Source organism: Neopsephotus bourkii, unplaced genomic scaffold (assembly GCF_033783945.1).
Source record: "Neopsephotus bourkii isolate Nb327-2 ecotype Australia unplaced genomic scaffold, CSIRO-AGI_Nbou_v1 NB_281, whole genome shotgun sequence".
In the NCBI taxonomy this organism is placed as follows: Eukaryota; Metazoa; Chordata; class Aves; order Psittaciformes; family Psittacidae; genus Neopsephotus; species Neopsephotus bourkii.
Window position 1 is genome coordinate 1,954,816 of NW_026900790.1, and position 18,365 is coordinate 1,973,180.

General features: G+C 51.5%; 1 protein-coding gene across 2 annotated transcripts in view; it reads left to right on the top strand.

The window, feature by feature from the left end:
• The window catches only part of UBE2H (ubiquitin conjugating enzyme E2 H), a 50,596-nt gene extending 37,955 nt beyond the window's left edge, over positions 1-12,641 (top strand). For both annotated transcript variants that reach the window (XM_061346875.1, XM_061346876.1), the window contains 2 exons: positions 3,674-3,802; positions 10,272-12,641. In XM_061346875.1, coding sequence (XP_061202859.1) covers positions 3,674-3,802; positions 10,272-10,396 — 254 coding nt within the window. In that variant the 3' untranslated portion in view covers positions 10,397-12,641. The remainder of the gene's footprint in view (positions 1-3,673; positions 3,803-10,271) is intronic.
• The last annotated feature ends 5,724 nt before the right edge of the window (positions 12,642-18,365 follow it).

Genomic DNA, 18,365 nt, shown 5'->3' on the forward strand with positions numbered 1-18,365 from the left:
GTTTGTTATGAGAGACCAGCTTAGCCATGACCCTGGTGGTGTTGCTAATGGATGAAGAGGATGCTCTTGTGTCCTGGAAGGGCCTGAGGCAGTTGTTAGCAAACCAAGCCCTCTGCTAGGGGTGAACCTGCATGAACCCAGCTCACTGCAGCTTGTGCTGCTGTTCCACAGCCTTAAATGCCACCTGCACAGCATGGGAATGGCTGGACAAAACAAAATCACCCCAGTACAACCAGTGTGATGCTGGTTTTGTGCTCAGTTGGGTTCTTCTTTGGAAGCCATGCATGGATAACCTCCCTGTGCTGCTGCATGCTCTCACAGAAGGCCGCAGTGGGGTTTCTGGCTATTGCCAAACAGTTCCATAGGAAGGCTTCCTATGAGAGGTTTCCTAATGAGTGCTACTGTATTTCTGTCATCATTGCTCATAAAGGTAGAAGAAAACAGTTTGATATTTGCTGTGCTTGGGATGTATTCATATCAGCTAGCCTGCAAAACCCTCCTACATTTCTCCCTGTGATAGGTGTTAGGCAGCTTGAAGGTAGAGAGCGCTTTCCAAAGCAGCTGGTGAAACATGGCATTAGAAAGTGCATCACTTGCCAGTCATCTCATTGCAAACATCCCTTGCCTTGCTGCAGGATGCCTTGAAGCTGCAGGGGGGACACAGGGGCGACTGCATTCTCTCTGCCCCTGCTCTTGGAAGACATTGACGCTAGAGTACCTATATCATCTCTTCACTCCCAGGGGTTTGCATCCTTATGTGATGTAAGGAAATGGCCCATTTCTGAACATGAAATGAAAATTGTAGAATAGTTTGGGTTGTAGGAACCCTCAGAGCTCATCTAGTCCAGTCCCTGCAGTCTTCAACTAGATCAGGTTGCTCAGAACCACATTCAGCCTGGCCTTGAATGTCTCCATGGATGGAGTTGATTTCTCCGGGCAACCTGTACCAGTGTTTTATCACCCTCATTGAGAAGGGGAAAATAATATTCCCTAGTGCCTCTCAGCACAGCTCTGTTTTGGAGAGTCACCCCTTCAAAACAGAGCACTCCTGTGCTTGCAGAGGATGCAGGTCAGATAATTCAAGGAGCAGTTAAGATGGGAGAGACCCAGAATAACCACTAATGAATTCATGAGGACCTCATGGTTAGATCCTCTGTACTTCCCTAATGAAGTCCTTAGTCCTCTGGCTGGGCTTCCTACATGTGTTTGACTCGTTCCTGCTAAGCCAATGCTACTTTGGGGGATTTAATTATAAAGTCTCATAAAATCCATGCAATGTGTCCTGTGAACTGTGATGTCCTTCCAGGGCTTTGCTTGCTCAGCCTATATGAGATCTTAGCTGTCTAATGGCCACAAAGAAGTACTTGATTTAAGCCTGCTCTGGGCAGAGGCTTGTCCCAAAGCAGGTGCTTTCACAAACTGAAGTCAACTTCTTTCTGACAGTGTCTGAACCCAATCCTAGGAGGCTTAACTGATTTACCAAGGGCAAGCCACTGCCAGAGCACAAAATGTTCTTACAGAGTATACTCCCATTTTTTGAGGCTCCTTTTTTGCATTAGGATCCTTCTTACAGTTGCTGTTGTGCTTCATTGTAGAATGTGTGCTCTGAAGTGCTTCATCACTGTCCTTAGCCAATATTGGATGGGCAACAGTTTATATATAGCAGAGATTTCAGGGTAAAATGGCCTGATTTCTTAGTGGTGTACCTGTATAGTGGAGACCAGCTGATCTCTCTCCATAGCAATCAGTGTCATTACTTCTTGGAACTGGGTGATGCATGCTCCTGAGTACATAAAGCCATGGCCTTTCCTCCTGCTCAGCAGAGTTGATGCTGAGTGGGTGACTGAAGTAGTCATAGCACAGTGTCTGTACACCCTACATGTGTTGATGGAGGAGGGAGGAACTCAGAAAACATCAAGTCTCCTTTGATCCTCTTAAGTAAGATGAAATAACCACATCCTTTGGTAGATCTCTAGAGGTGGTAACATGGGGCAATAGCAAAGATCTGTCTGGACTTACTGTGCAGCTCTTCTGAGGCTGTATCTTCACTGGTGATGGAGTTAGAGCCTGGTTTTCTATGACTGCAGCCCAGAGCTAGGCTACATGCATCTCTCCCCATCAACTGCCCACCCCTTTGTGCTGACTCCTTTTGAATGTTAATGGCTCTGAGATCCCTGCTCACCATCACAGCTGCTTGAATTTAGCAGCTCCAGGAGCTCAGCATTGTCTGGGCTTGGGAATAGTCACACAGCCTTGTTCCTGTCACAGGTAGGTTGAGATGGCTCAGCTGCTCACATAGTGGATCCTGGGTGGTGTTGGGCTTCCCTTCTGATAAGTCCCTTTAGATTCATGCTGGATGGGACTTGTGGTGCTCATCCAAAGCAGGGTTTCTCTGCTACCATAAAAGACTCTTTAATTAGGGAGGAAAGGGGGAATCCTGACACAAGATGTGTAGAATATCAATGAAATCCATTAGAAAACCCCATACAACAGAAGCTGCTCTGTCTCCATCAGCAGTTATCCAGAAGCTAAAGGGAAACCTGGCCCACAGCCCTGCTCTGGGGGTTTAATCTCAGCTCCGTGTGGGTGCCTGTGGTCCTCCTGAAGGCCCTAAGAGGAATGATGATGCAGGGCTTCTTTCTGAACACCCCCATGACTCAAGTGTGGCCCTTCTTGTCTTAGGGATATGGGAAGAGGGTTTCACGTATCCACAGTTACTCAGCACCAGAAGTAGGTTTCCTGCTGTGGATTATTTAGTGACTGGTGCCAACTGGCACCAAGGTGTTAATGTGAGCTTCACATTCTGACAATTGTTTTGAGTTGGGGGAGGGACTTGTTGGTTGCTCTTTCTATTAACACAATTATCTAAAGCACTCTGGAAGATGCTTTGTGCTCAGGATACATCGATTTAGTCATCAGTACATCAGTGGTGCAGAAGGCACGTAAAAACTTAATAGAAGCAGAAGACTTCAATGAGGGATGAAGCACAGCACTGCTTTTCTGAACTTTTACCATTTTTAAAGCTAGGACTGAGCTTCAATGGAAAAGCAGGACACAGTTGTGCCCTTCTGCTTCTTTGCTTAACCCCTAAATATCTACATTGACCTCATAGCAGCCTTCCAGTATCTGAAGGGGGCTACAAGGATGCTGGAGAGGGGCTCTTCATCAGGGACTGCAGTGATAGGACAAGGGGTGATGGGTTCAAACTGAAACAGGGGAAGTTCAGGTTGGAGATAAGGCAGAAGCTCTTCCCTGTGAGGGTGCTGAGGCGCTGGCACAGGGTGCCCAGAGAAGCTGTGGCTGCCCCATCCCTGGCAGTGTTCAAGGCCAGGTTGGACACAGGGGCTTGGAGCAAGCTGCTCTAGTGGAAGGGGTCCTTGCCCATGGCAGGGGTTGGAACTGGATGAGCTTAAGGTCCTTTCCAGCCCAGACCAGTCTGGGATTCTGTATCTCCATTGTTGGGATGCTGAGTTTGGTGCAGTTAGCTGAGGAGCTGCAGCATTCCTCCAGCAGCAGCAGCTCTCTTACCAGCCATGTCTGTGCTTTCCAAAACCATTTCCTTTCATTCTGACTTGTGCCCAGCTTTTCAGTGTGCTTGCAGCTTTGTGCTGCTGTGTCAGTGCAGGCTGATGGATGAGGCTTACTCTGAGGCTGTGTCTGTGTCTTCTTGCAGATCTCACCAATATATTTGAATCGTTCCTGCCCCAGCTGCTGGCCTATCCCAACCCTATAGATCCTCTAAATGGTGATGCTGCAGCCATGTACCTCCACCGACCAGAAGAGTACAAACAGAAAATTAAAGGTAGGGGCATTAATGGCACATTGTGGTGTGAATGGTGTTGCTGTGATTCCACCCTGGGGGAGTGAGAGCTGTCTTTGCCACCTGTTTGTGTGTCAGTGCCCATTCCTTCCCATTACAAAGGTCTAATCCATTTTATACAGGGTAGTCTGAAGTAAGGGGTAGATGAATCACTGCAGTATGTGGGGCAGGGGTTTAAATCATTGCAGACCCTAAGCAAGGAGGCTGGGTTAGAATTCAACATGATTTTGAGATATGGGAGTAAGAAGTATGTGACAGAAGAAGGGACAGGGAAAAGGGCTGAACTTAAATGGGATCATCCACCTGCACAATTAAGGGATAGAAAGTGGCATGGAAAGTGGTCTGAGAGCAGCAATAAAGGAACTGGTGGTGCTGTTGCAGAGAGCACTTTTGTACTGTGACAGAGCAGGAGTTTTAGGTAAAAGGCAGGTATTCATTCCTTGGTACTTCTAGTCCAGCCAGGGCTTACCAGTGCTGTGCCCAGTTCAGGGGCTGCTGTTTAAGAAAGCTGGAGACCAGTGAAGTCTGTTAGAGTATAACAGAGAAGGGTTCATGGAGACCTCAGAGAAGCTTCCAGTGTCTGAAGGGGACCTACAGGGATGCTGGACAGGGGCTCTTCATCAGGGACTGTAGTGATAGAACAAGGGGTGATGGGTTCAAACTGAAACAGGGAGATTTGGTTTAGATACAAAGAAGAACAGAGCTTGGAGCAACTTGCTGTAGTGGAAGGTGTCACTGCCCATGGAAGGGGGTTGGAACTGGGTAAGCTTTAAGGTCCTTTCCAAGCCAAACATTCTATGAAAGGCAGAATGTCTTGAAGATGGGTCTTAAGAAGACAGAGGGAAAGAATTGGAGGGGTTTAATCCAGGGGATCAAATGTGCCTTCAAAGAGGAAGGGAATGATTGATCCTGTGATCAGTGTGAGCAGGATGTGGCCACAGGTATTTAGTTTGACACAGCTGGGGGAGCCCAGGCTAAACATTAACAGTGACTGGTGAGGGCAGGTGAGTGCTGGCAGAGCCAGTGAGGGTGCTCCATATCTGCTCCTAGAAGGGTTGGAAGGACATGTTAGACAAGGCTGGGAAATGGAGTCAGTACCTCCTTGGGGTCAGGCAATGCTCCCAGTAAGGACTCTCAAATACTTTGGGGAAGCCTAGTGATAGGACAGTCCTAGCGAGCTGGTAAATGAGAAATGAGTCTTGCAAATGTAAGAAATAAGATAAAAAAATGAGAACTGTGTTTTAAAGTTGTGCTTTCCCTAGAATCAGCTGCGTGCAGAGAGGAGCAGGGAACCAGTTCTCACAGCCTGAGAGAGCTGGGCTGGGGCAGCCTGGAGAAGAGAAGGCTCCTGAAGGGGAGACCTTAGAGCAGCTCCAGTGCCTAAAGGGGCTGCAGGAAAGCTGGAGAGGGGCTTGGGACAAGGGCCTGTAGGGACAGGCCAAGGGGAATGGCTTGAACCTGCCCGAGGGGAGACTGAGCTGAGCTCTTAGGCAGAAGCTCTTCCCTGTGAGGGTGCTGAGGCGCTGGCACAGGGTGCCCAGAGAAGCTGTGGCTGCCCCATCCCTGGCAGTGCTCAAGGCCAGGTTGGACACAGGGGCTTGGAGCAAGCTGCTCCAGTGGAAGGGGTCCCTGCCCATGGCAGGGGTTGCTTTAAGGTCCTTTCCAACCCAAACCAGTCTGGAATTCCTTTATGTGACAGCCTGTGGCAAAGCCATGGACTTCAGTTGCCCCCTGATCCAGTGAACACAATCAGCATTTCATGTAGTGGTGGGAAATCTACAGCCTTTGGCCTGCATTTAGGCTTCCACTAAGTTTTTAAGGGGCCATGACTGCTTGATTCTTGTTTCTGTTACTCAATAACCATAAGGCTTGTTTGCCCACGGGAGCCCTGCCAGAAGGGTTTGTAGTTCAACAAGTACAGCCTCCATGAGCCACACAATCCCATAGTCTTCTCGGTGTGAGGTGGGATAGCAGCTTTCCTACCAGCATTGTGTTTGGAGAGCTCAGGTATCCCAGGAAGAAATGGGATTTGGTGACAGAGGCCTTCCATCAGCTCTGCCACATCACTCTGAGTGGTTAAACCTCAAGTCACTCTGTTCTGATGCAGAATGACTCTTCAGCAGCAGCAATTTGTTTGTGGGTGGAACACCAAATGAGGCCAGGCAAAGCTGTGATTTAAAGGCTGAGTTATTCAGCCCACTTTGCTTGGCTTCTCTGACAGCTGCATGACAGGAGCATGAAAACCACCCTGCAGGTCTGGCCTGCTCAGTGTCCTGAAGTCCACTGCTGCTTGTTCCTTATGAAGACACTTCCAGGCAGAAGGGTTTGTCAGATAAAATCCCTGGGGCAAACACAAGGGACACTTTGGGTGTCCTCTCTGCTTTAATGAAACAGGGATAAAAGAAGATACACCCCTAAATAAGCAAATCAACTGATGCTGGCAAGAGCAGGAGCTTTGGGCAGATCTGAGGACATCCCTCAGGGAGGCTAAATGGGATAGTCTGCTCCATCATTTCCCTCTTGACAGCCAGGTATAGGCCCTGAAGATAATCTGGAAGGAGCTTTAAGTGCTTGCAACATGTCTTGTGTTCCATATACCCCAGAGTCCTGCCTCTGCTGTCTCTTCCCAAGCTTGCGTGCCAAGGAGAAGATAGAGCTCAACACCATCATCCCTCATCTTGTAGCATGTATAAAAATAGCCTTGGACATGCTAAAATTGATGCACTGGGTTGTAGCAGCTTCTCTGCTCAGGGAAACTCACTAGTGCAAATACATAATTTATTGCTGCTTTTCCTCATTTTTTAGTGATGAGCACATAAAGCAGTTGTTTGACATGGTTGTCTGATGGGGAGAAGCTTAGAGATGGGGCGCAGGATTTGTAGTTGCTGTGATTGTTGTTGATGTGAGACCCAAACAAGTGAGGATTTGCCATGCAACTTGTAAATGTCCATTAATATCACCAATACAAACTGTGATTTTTAGCATTAGAGCATTCAGGTAGATGTGAATGTCATGGACACAGAGCTAAGTGCTCCCTTAAAGTCTCCCTGGCAGTCCTTGGTGAGGTGACTTGCCTCAGCACTGGTAGAGCACCAGGAGGTGGGCTTCAGCTACATAAAACCAGCTCAATATTCGTGTTGAGCTGTTGGGAATTGGTGCTTAACTCCTATGTCTGCTGCTTTTCTTCCTCTTTGGTAGATCCAACGTAGAAACTGCCCTTGGGAGGGTGGTGCTGGCAGCTGAAGGGTGCTGAGGGGCTTGCAGGGAGCAGAGGACACCTCTGGGAGCAGTCCTCCCATCCCATGTGCCAGCTCTGGAGTTCCAGTGGAGTCCTTTGAAACACTAGGATGGCTCACTGGCATGTACCAGCCATAGGGCATAACCACAGCTTGTGCTTGTTGCTCCAGGGTTCTAAACCAGCTGAATCCAAGTGATGTTTCCTTGGGAGGAATGGTTTTATCAAGGCTTTCCTTTACTCAGCCCTCTTCTGTAGAAGACAGTTTATCAGTATTTAGATGTTTTGCTTTTCTTAGAATCCTAGAGTGGTTTGGGTTGGAAAGGACCTTAAGATCACCCAGTTCCAACCGCACACACAATAACCTTCCCTGAATAAGCAGAAGATCCAGGTTCAGCACAACATTCAGCACAGAAGCTCCCTGGAAGTTTGGTGTTTCCCACTCTAAACCTTGTAAAAAAACACCCAGCCCAGGAGCTTGTTGCTTTCCTGGGTAGAAGATGGCACTTTTAAAGTGCTTCAGGTTGTGGTTTAGCTTAGGTTCAAGCAGGCCTTTTCCAACAGAGATAGTGGCTTCCATGGCCAAATCTCCAGTGGCCCAGAGAGCACGTGAAGCAGTCAGTGAAGAAGCCTCTTGTGCCAACGTCATGGCTGTGTCTGATGTGTCTGGGGGCTCACAAGGCAGCTACAGCATTTGTTTCGGTGCCTTTGGGGTAAACATACAGGGAAGGTTCCCACTAAGGGGTTTGTCTTTGTCATCTAAGGACATCTAGAGTCTTACAGCAAAGGCACTTGGGTTCTCTTTGCTTTACTGTGCAAGGAATAACAACTTCTCTGGGTAACCAGCCCTTTTCCAGAGGGAAAATTGGCAAACTGTGGGAAGGGAGTAGCCTCTACAAGGATATGTCATCTCAGCATCCCATCTCCTTAGCTCTGCTTGTCACCTACTGCCAACCCAGCTTCCCATGTACATTCTCTGAAGACATAGAATCATAGAATAGTTAGGGTTGGAAAGGACCTTAAGATCATCAAGTTCCAACCCCCCTGCTATGGGCAGGGACAGCTTGCTCTAAACCATATCACCCAAGGCATGCTGCCTTTTGGGGTGCCTCCTTCAGTTGCTCCCTCTCATCTTTAAACCGTTGGGTCTGTCACTCCACTTCCTCTCAGCCTTGCAGTATCCAGCTCTTGGCAGATGTTTCCTGCCTCACACTCTGCAACTTCTGTTCTCCAGTACAGGCAGGAGATGGGGTCAGGCTCAACGGTGACACAGGCAGCACCTTCCAAAGGGGTTCTCAGTGGCCAGAACCTGAGGATGGAGCACAGAGGTGCTTTTGTGTTTGATACTACATTGCAGCCTGAGAGCAATCCAAGACCTTGAGCATTCCATGCTCCCCAGTGTTTACATAGCTGCCTTCAGTGTTTTATCAGCTCTTAACAAGTTCTTGGAAGCCAAATTTGAGCAGCTGTTTCTGTGGTTGGAGTGAGCAGGTCAATCGTGTAGGTGAACCACTCTGACCAAGGCCAAGTGTGTCAGCAGATGGAGAAGCTGAAGCTCAGAAGGCACCTTCCAGCTTTCCCAGGGTGGAGTGGCTCTGCCAAGGCCACCAGCTGCTGCATCCTGGGAGCTCCTCCACAAAGTGCTGCCTTTGGGTTGCTTTGGCCATGCTATGCTCCTGAAGCTGGATTAACACTTTTAGGCTCCAAGTCCTTACATCAGCTCTAGAAATGGGGGAAAACTCCACAGTGATGCAGACCTATTGGAGAGTATCCAGTAGGCTGAAGGATGGAAGTGCAGGGGGAAGGAGGGACAGCTTTAGGCTGTGCAACGTGCAGCCTTTAAAGCCTGTGTTGTAGCACTTGGTTATCTGGCATTAGCTATACCCTCCTGCAGCTTTGCCAGTGCATCCACGCGCTGATGCAGTGGGGAATGAAAAGCACAGTGATCTGTGCTCCTGGAGGAGAGGTGCTTGCTCCTTGTGGACCTCATTCCCTGGGAGGAATTAAAGAGCATACAGCTGAGATGGCTGCTGGGCTGGCGGTGGGATGTGACATTGACATTTCCATGCAGGGGCTCTATTCTCAAGGGCTGGTGGTCTTCCCTTTTTCCCCAGTGAGTCCAGTTTTGTGCCAGGTTTTCACCCTTGCTTCATTCTGCAGGCCTGCATGTGTGTAAGAAACAGGCTTTCTCTGCTCAAGGTGGGATCCCCAGCCCCTCCTTGGATCTCAGAGGGGACACTGGGAGCTTCCTGCAGCCACAAAGGGAGGAAGGGGATTGCCAGATTCACTCTGACCTGACCCACTTTATGGTGCCTCTTTGTTCTGTTCCTCTGCACAGAGGTGACCACACAAGCCACACTTGGCAGCAGTTCCTTTGCCTGCTTCAGGAATCCCAGTAAACCAGTTTCCCTGCTTGCTGTACAGCTTCCTGCTTGCTCCTGGCTGGAGTTCAAGGCGTTGATGTGGGTGCCCAGAGCCAGTGTGGTTTAGACCCTGCTGTGAAACATGGTTTCCATGGGTCACCTGCAGTGAGGTGGCCCCTGTTCCCTGTGGGTTCTTCTCAGCTAATCCTATTGCTGCTCTCTGATGTGAAGCAGGTTGCAAGAGTTGTGCTTTGAAAACAGAGCCTGGGGCAGAGGCATGTTTATTTTGGGGCTAAATAAATAAATGCAGCTATTCCTGCATTAGACATCATCTCTGCTTTCTGTGTCCATCCTTTACGCTCTGCTTATGCAGGCTTTAGTCTGGAAGCTTAGTCTGGCTCTCAGCTTGGTTTCAATGATGGTTGCTCTGCCCTATCAGTTTAAACCCTCAGATACTCACGTCTGAAAGTCAGGCTCTACAGTGACACCTTGCTGGCTTTTAGGCTTGTTCTGTAGGTCCCCTTTGCAGGCGCCTGTTTTGGCAGTAAATCGAATGCTGTTACGTGAGATAACACCATCCCAGGGAGGACTTAGGTTGTGTCTAGCTACAATTACACACGATGCTGATGTAGGGGCTTTGGGATCGTACTTGTTCTCAAGGGTCTTGCATGTCTTTAAGGTCTCCATCAGCTGTTTTCACATGTTGTTGTGCTGCTTTTGGTCTGAGAAATACGGGAATCTGTGACCTGTCAAACACGATGCGCCCCAGCCCAGCTGTTGGTCATAGTTCTCTCATCCCCTGACTGTTGGATGCATGCTGCTTACTGTGTTTTTTCTCTTCTGTCACACACAGAATACATTCAGAAATATGCAACAGAAGAAGCACTAAAAGAACAGGAAGAAGGCACCGGGGATAGCTCATCCGAGAGCTCCATGTCTGACTTCTCGGAAGATGAGGCTCAGGATATGGAGTTGTAGTAAAAGAGGCAACCTGATTTTTGGAGAGACTCTTAATTTCCTAACCATAAGAAGCAGACTATAATATTCATATTTAAACAAAGCAATTTTTTTTATTACTAAACAAGGTTTTTATGAATAATAGCATTGAGATATATATATCACCCTTTAGATCTTGATTTTCTTGGTCATTTCTCGAACCCGAGGTGCATAGCATATTCCCACATTCCATTTTGGTAGCAATATGCAGCCCGAATGCATGCATTCAGATTCCATTTGGCCAAGTCAACTTGTGTGCTACTAAACTGTCAGCTAAAACAGCTGCCCTGGTAGGTAGGGAGTTAGTCAAAAGAGATGTTTGCTTTCTTTATCAGAGGTTTCCAAAGACACCACCTTGGATGCTAACGTGGAGCAGCATTGTCTCAAAGCCTAAAGTCTGGGGGATGATACACTTAAGCGTGTAGATCAGACAGTGGAATCAAAGGTGCTCCTTCAGGTCAACCTTGCTGATCCTGTTTCACATGGAAGTCACATTAAAAACCCAATCAGAGAGAATACAAATGCATGGAGCTATTGAGAGCATTGAAGCTTGAACTAAGTTGACTTGGATTTGAAGGCTGTTTTTTCCTATGTGGACTCCTGCCTGCCCTTCTGAACTGTAGGGACTGACAACCACTGATCTGTTTGCTTTTTGGGGACTTCTGAAAGCCTTTCGTGTGGATGTTCCTCACTTCCTTGGTGTGGATTACCAGCCGTTCCCTTTGTGGGAGGAAGAAAAGAAAGAAAGAACAACACAAACCACAAGTGATGCTCTCTGAACAGTGCTTTGATTTAGCTGGAGCACATCTGAAGTCAAAACTCTTCCTTTGTCAGAGTTTTGGAACTGCTGCCCTTTAATGGCTTCGAGATTGCTTTTTCTTTTGGGGAAGGGGGGGGGGGGGTTGGTTGGTTTATTTTCTTTCTCTTGCTTGAAGTATGGTTAAACACCTCACAAGCACTCTCCATCTCCTAAGAGAGGGTCCTCTGACCAGATGGATTAGCCTGGCTGAGAGCTTTGGATCCACGACGATTGGCCCCATTGGCTGTAGTCCACGAATCCATCGGCACTGGTTTCTGTTTTCCTTTTTGCCTCCCCCTTCTGCACCAGCTTGGTAGCCATCTGCTTGTGTGTGTACAACAGGATTAAAGTTCCTTTAAGAGTTAACAAAAGAATATGATCTAGAAAGATAATTGAGATGAATAAAAGAGCCTAAAAGCACCCGCTGAGGAAGCAAAAGTGAATCTGCTCTGGTTTGTTTTGGGGTTTGGTTTGTTGTTTTCTTCTTTATTCCAGGATGCTTCCCACTTGGAATGTTTTGAGTTTCTCCTGGTGTCCTGCGGCAAGCTGAGATTTGTGTTTGGTTTGATGCTATGAAATCTAATCCAGTCAATGTCTACCTGGCATGCCAGTGTAACTTGATTTTGGATCACTGTGCACTGGAGATGGGAACTGAAGCTGGATTCCTTTAAAGCCGAATGTTACCTGCTGTATCCTTCTGGGGGGTGTTGTTTTGGACAAGGTGTTTTGATTCGTGGTGCAACCAACATGGAGAAATGAACCCACCCACCCTGAGCAGCTCTGGAGCAGGGTCTGGAATGTCTCATTTGTTCCTTTGTCGTTCTCCCAGAATGATTGGGGGTTTATTTGGGATTTTGCTTTAGGAATGCCACCAAGTCGGGGTTGGAAGGTCACAATCCTATTCCTGCTTCATAAAGCACAATCAATTCCTTTTTCTTTGGGGTAGGGGGGGGAGTTGGGAGGGAAGAAAACCAACTCATAAAGTACCACTTTGCTTTAGCATGATTTTCCTTAGTAAAACCCTACAACCAAATCCTTTCTGTTAATGATGGGCATGAAACAAAGGTTTTGATTTCCCCCCTCCCCTTTTGATTTTAAAGCAGTAATGTTAGGGCTGTGGCTAGTGACTGTGCTGAAGTTTTCTATCTAGCATTTGTGGCTTGTGGGAAGGGTAATATTAACTATTTAACATGTTATGGTGTCCTTAACTCTTATCTAGCACGCTGTTGTTCTCATTACTTTGGGGAGGGAGGGGCCAGGGTTTGCTGGCACTGTTTAACTTGCTTACCTGCTGCCCTAGCAGTTTGCTTGTGCTATAACCTTTACTTGTAGGTGCTACTTAGGAGTAGAGTTCAGTGCTGGGTGGTGATTGCAGTTTCAAAGATTAAAAAGGACAAAAAATCACAATAAAAATTTGTATTTTTTCAATATTGTATAAAAACAGTGTTCTAATTACCTCCCCCCCCCCCTTTCAGGTTGTGCTTCCCCATGGCATGTGTGGGACCTATGAGGTGATGCTTGAATTGATGCTGGGGTGTTTTGCCCTTTGGCACCTCTTTGAGCTTCCTTCTATCCTCTTGTGCTTGTGGTGATGCTGTAGTGTGGGCACATCAGCCACCCTACAGCAGCGTTCCATCCCCTAACATGGAATTACCCACTTCCTCTTGGGATATCCATGCTCCAAAATAAACCCACCAGGAACACTGCAGCTTTGCCAGGATTCCTGCTCTGGGTGCAGAGATGCAGCAGGGATCATTGAGCTTGTCCAAGCACTGTGGACTGGGGGCTCAATAGATCCAGAGCCAGAAAAACCACATATCCCAGCTCTTCCCAACATTCCCAAGTGCTGGAAACACTGGAGAAATCCCAGCTACCCAAATGCTGCTTGTGGAGGATGTCGGTCCTGGATGTAAGGTGTTTTTAGGGAATGATGTGGAGTGGGCTTCATGTTGCAAGGTGGGAGCACAGCTTCTCCATCACTTCCCACCTCTTTTATTCCCAAATCGCCTTTCTCCCAAAAGAAACTCCCTTGGTTGTAACTCCATCTGCACTCACATAGCCTGGAAGGGAAGGTGGAGCCCTGCTGCAGCTCTTTTGGGTCATTTGGGGGGTTTTCTCCTTCAGACAACAGTGTTGGTGTCACCCTGTGCCCTATCCGGGCGATGGGAATTTCTCAGCAGCCTATGATGGATCCCAGGTTGAGTTCCCTGCTACCAAAGCTTGTCCCAGCCCCTTGGTGCTGGGTGGAAACAGCCTTTGGCTTCTGTTCCTGTCATCTCTCTGTTGGCACTGAGGTTTGTGGGTGCCATGAAGAACTGAGCGCCCTCAGTGGTGGGAACTGGTGCTTCGGGGCTGTGCCGAGGTCGAGGTTGGTTTGGTGGATGCTGGTGTGCAGGGCTGGAGCCGTCATCCCACTGTGTGTCTATGGTTGAGCTCCAACCCATCGCTTAACACAGGCCATAGAGACAGTGCTCCCCTTCCACCCCGTTTGCTGCGTGTCCCCCATCAGCAGGGACCCTCCCCAGTGCCCATCAGGGAGCTGTTTGATGACTTCCTCTTCTAGTTCATCCTCCTTTCACCCTTCTCACCCAAGTCCTGCTGGTGCTTCCCTAGGCTGCCACCAGCAGAGCAATGGCCATGGGTTCCCTGCCTGTGCTTGGGACCCATTGGGTGATACTTGAAGAGATTCGGGGTGTTTTGCCCTTTGGCACCTCTTTCACCCCCTTTCTCTTGTGTCACTCCTGCAGCGTGGGCCCCGCGGCTGCCCTGACCCCATCAGAGGATAACCCCCAGCAGCAGTGTACAGTGGAAGACCTGTAACCCTTTGCTGTGTAAAACACGTCTATACCCTGACACGTGCCTGGTGTTTGGTCACTGGGGCTTGCAGGGGAGACCCTGGACCTCATGGCATTGACTCTGCACCCCATGGCCCGTGAATTCCCACTTGAAGCCTGCCTTCTGCCTGGAGATGGGAGTAGAGGTGGTTGTGCACACCCAGTGTGGAGCTTGTAGTAACCAGCTCCTTCTCCAGCCATGTGCAAGCAACCGGGTGCTGCCCTTCCGTGCCCCATCCCCATGGCCCTGGCACCAGAGCTGAGTGTTAGGGTGTCGGGCTGGGGATGAGGGACCAGCTCATCCATGAGCATCCATCCTCCACCCATGGTCTCCCATGCAGCAGGACAAGCCATTGCAGGGAGCACTGCAGTCGTGGGAGCTGTGTCTGGGGTGCCTGCTTCCCGTGTGATCACGCATCCTTTTGGCTCGATGCTGCTGGGGATTGGGATCACGGATACACGGGCAGTGCGAGCAGCCCAAGGACCCCCGAGCTGGAGGGAAGGGGCCAGCGCCCTGCCATGGGCCTCGTCCCCATCCTCCTCCCCGTCTAGGGCCGTTTGTCCCCACTGCACCCAGCCTGGGGACAGGGCGGTGCCGGTGCCATCTGCTGCCAGCATCCACCCCGGGGATGCTGGGGCCAGGGGATGGGGACCCCCTGGGGTCACCATGGCTACGGGGAGGGAGCAGGACGGCACCCCATGGAGGGTGAAACCTCCATCGCTGCATCCTCCTCTCGCAGGGGGCTCTCGGAGCCGGCGCGGGGTGGCGCTGCCCCCTCTGCCCAGCAGGTGGCACCCGTGCCCCACCGCACCCTAACCCTAACCCGGCTCTGGGTGCCCTCTGCAGCGGCCCTATCGCTGCTCTGCCCCTTGTCCCCTGGGTGCCCGCTGCCCCAGACACCCTCCCCTGGGCCTGTTTGTGTTGATGCTGAAGGGCACCAAAGGGCAAAGCCCTGAGCCAAGGGAGCCACCAGGGGCCCAAGGGACCACCAGGCGCTGGGTGCCATCTCACAGGGCTCCAAGCACCCTTCCCCGTGGGGGTTTGGGTGCTGTCACTGTGGGGCTCTGGTTACCTTCCCCATGAGTGATGTGTTCAAGGGGCTTTGGGTGCCATCCCCAAGAGAGTCTGGATGCTACCACCATAGGGCTCTGGGTGCCGTCCCCAAAGGGTCCTAGGTGACATCCCTGAAGTACCTTCCCTGTGAAGCTCTGGGTGCCATACCCAAGGGGCTTTGGGTGCCATCTCAAAGGGGCTCTGGGTGCTACCCCCCATGGAGATCTGGGTGCTATGACCAAGGGGCTTTGGGTGCCATCTCAAAGGGGCTCTGGATGATACCCCCCATGGAGATCTGGGTGCTATGCCCAAGGGCCTCTGGGTGCCTTCATCGCAGAGCATTGGGTGGCATCCCTAGGGAGGTCTGGATGCCATTCCCAAGGGCCTTGGGTGCAACTCCCATCCGGCTCTGGTTGCTCTTACCAAAGGGCTTTGGGTACCATTCCCGTGGGGCTCTGGGTTTCATCCCCACAGAGGTCTGGGTGCTAACCCCCATCATGCTCTGGTTGCCCTCATCACAAGGCCTTGGGTGTCATCTCCATGGAGGTGTGAGTGCCATCCCCAAGGGGCTCTGGGTGCCCTCATCACAAGGCTTTGGGTGGCATCCCTGTGGGGCTTTGGGTGCTACCCCCATCATGCTCTGGTTGCCCTCACCAAAGTGCTTTGGGTGCCATCCCCATGGCCACGCAGCCCCTGTGATGGATGGGGACAGGCCCTCGGGGGCTCTGGTCCATGGGGTGAGCGGGGTCTTCCCTCCCATCCCGGCTTCATCCATGGGCAGGAACCACTGCAGGGGACCCAAAGGGACCTTTGTGGGGTGCAGCACATCCCTTGGGACACCACCACCGGGGAGGGGGGGGGGACACAGGGACATGCACCTCCAAGCACCGAGGTGGGGCCACACTGGTGACCCCAAGACCCCGGGGGACACCTGAGCCCGCTCCGGCTCCGGTTACACCGGATTGTTCCTCCCGGCTGGAAGAAATGGCGTCAGCGCTGGCGGATCGGTGGCCATTACTAATGCATGATGCTCCCATGGGACACGGCTGCATCCGACCCCTGCAGCGGCCCCCGTTCCCCCCCCCGGGCTCTCTGCACCCCTCGGGGAGGGCCCTGAGCATCCCCTTGTGCTGGTGCTGGATGTGGGCAACACGGGAGCGTGAGCACGGTGTCGTGATGCTGAATGGAAGGGTCCCGCTACCCCAGGGGACCAGGAGCAAGGAACAGTCACAACTCGGGGCATGTTTGCTGGCAAAACCCTCTGGTTTTCCCCATAACCCGTGATTTTGACCCATTCTTCCTCCCCGCTTTGCTCCTGCCCAGTTTTTAGCTCTTTTTCCCAAAATCCCCTCCTTTCATCCCCAGTTTTCCTCTCCCTATCTGAGCGTGGTGATGCCGACCCAACAGCTCCATCCCGGACCAAGATTCCCCACGAAGCCTGTGTTATCCAGCCCACCGGGGTGGGATGCTCATCCCTGCACGTCCCACCTCGGGATGATACCCACCGGGATGAACGGCCACCACCTCCCCACCCCTGAGCTTCACCCCATGGGGTCTCATGGAGGTGGGGGGGGGATTTAGCCACCTCCAGCCTCCCCAGTGCCATAAACCATTCCAGGGAGGTCTCCTTGGCTAATGTGCTCCAAGCCGCGCTCCCGCATCCCGACACATCAATATTGCATTAGTGTTTCCATCCCCATCTGAGCCCAGCGCGGCGCCATGGAAAGGAGCTGGTCCAGGTCCTCACGCCAGTGGGGCGGCCTCTGCCCAGCCCCCCCGGCCTTTCCAGAGGCTCTTCCAGGTCCCTCCACATCCAATATTCGGGTGAGGAACAGAAGAAGTCGATGTAAATGTTTAAACAGGGCCATTTGTGCCGCTCGGTTTACGCAGGATGAGGCCTCCACGTGGTTTGGCTCCATGAGGAGCCCAAATATTGATGGTGATGGAGAGAAGGATGAGCTCAGTGCCAGGAGGGGCAACATCGTGCTTGGACCATGGACCAGGGACCATCCCTGGTCATGGGGACCATCCCAGGTGCCTCCTTGCTTAGGGACCATCCCTGGCCATGGGGACCATCCCAGGTGCCTCCTTGCTTGGGGACCATCCCTGGCCATGGGGACCATCCCAGGTGCCTCCTTGCTTGGGGACCATCCCTGGCCATGGGGACCATCCCAGGTGCCTCCTTGCTTAGGGACCATCCCTGGTCATGGGGACCATCCCAGGTGCCTCCTTGCTTGGGGACCATCCCTGGCCATGGGGACCATCCCAGGTGCCTCCTTGCTTGGGGACCATCCCTGGCCATGGGGACCATCCCAGGTGCCTCCTTGCTTAGGAACCATCCCTGGCCATGGGGACCATCCCAGGTGCCTCCTTGCTTAGGGACCATCCCTGGTCATGGGGACCATCCCAGGTGCCTCCTTGCTTGGGGACCATCCCTGGCCATGGGGACCATCCCAGGTGCCTCCTTGCTTGGGGACCATCCTAGCTCAAGATGCCCCTGCTCATTGCAGGGGGTTGGAGCGGATGGATGAGCTTTGAAGCTCCCTTCCAACCCAAACCACTCTATAATCCCCGAGGATGGGGACCATGCAGGGTGCTTTGCTCTTTGGGGACCATCCTGGGGTCTTGTGGATGATCCTGGCTTCTGGGGACCATCTGGGGCTCTTCCCTTCTTGGGGACCATCTCAGAGTTACAGGAACCATCCTGGGGTCTCCAGGATCATCCTGGGCTCTTGGGGACCAACCCAGGTTCCTCCCTGCTTCGGGATCATCCCAAGGTCTTGGTGCCCATCCTTGTACATGGGAACATCCAAGGGGGCTCTGTTTCAGGACCAACCCTCAGGGACCATCAGGGCTCCCGGGGATGCTTTGGTGCTTGGGGACCATCCTGGGGTCTCAGAGACCACACCATGGGGTAGGGACCATCCAGGGCTCATCCCTGCTTGAGGAGCATCCCAGGATCTTGGGAAACCATCCCAAGGTCTTGGGGACCATCTGGAGGTGCCTCCCTCTTGGCTCTTGGGGACCACTCCTGGTCCTCAGAACCATCTGGGGTACCTCACTTGGGGACCATTGCAGGGCTTGGGGACCATCCCAGGGTCCCTCCTTTCTCCAGCAGCACCCCAGGGTGCCACAGCTCTCTCCATCCCAAACACATCCCTATCCCCATCCCCATTGCAGGGCTGAGCTCAACCCCATCCCCATGGCCACCCCAAGACCTGACACCTTCACCCCCAAACTGCCCCTCTCCTCTGCCCTATTCCC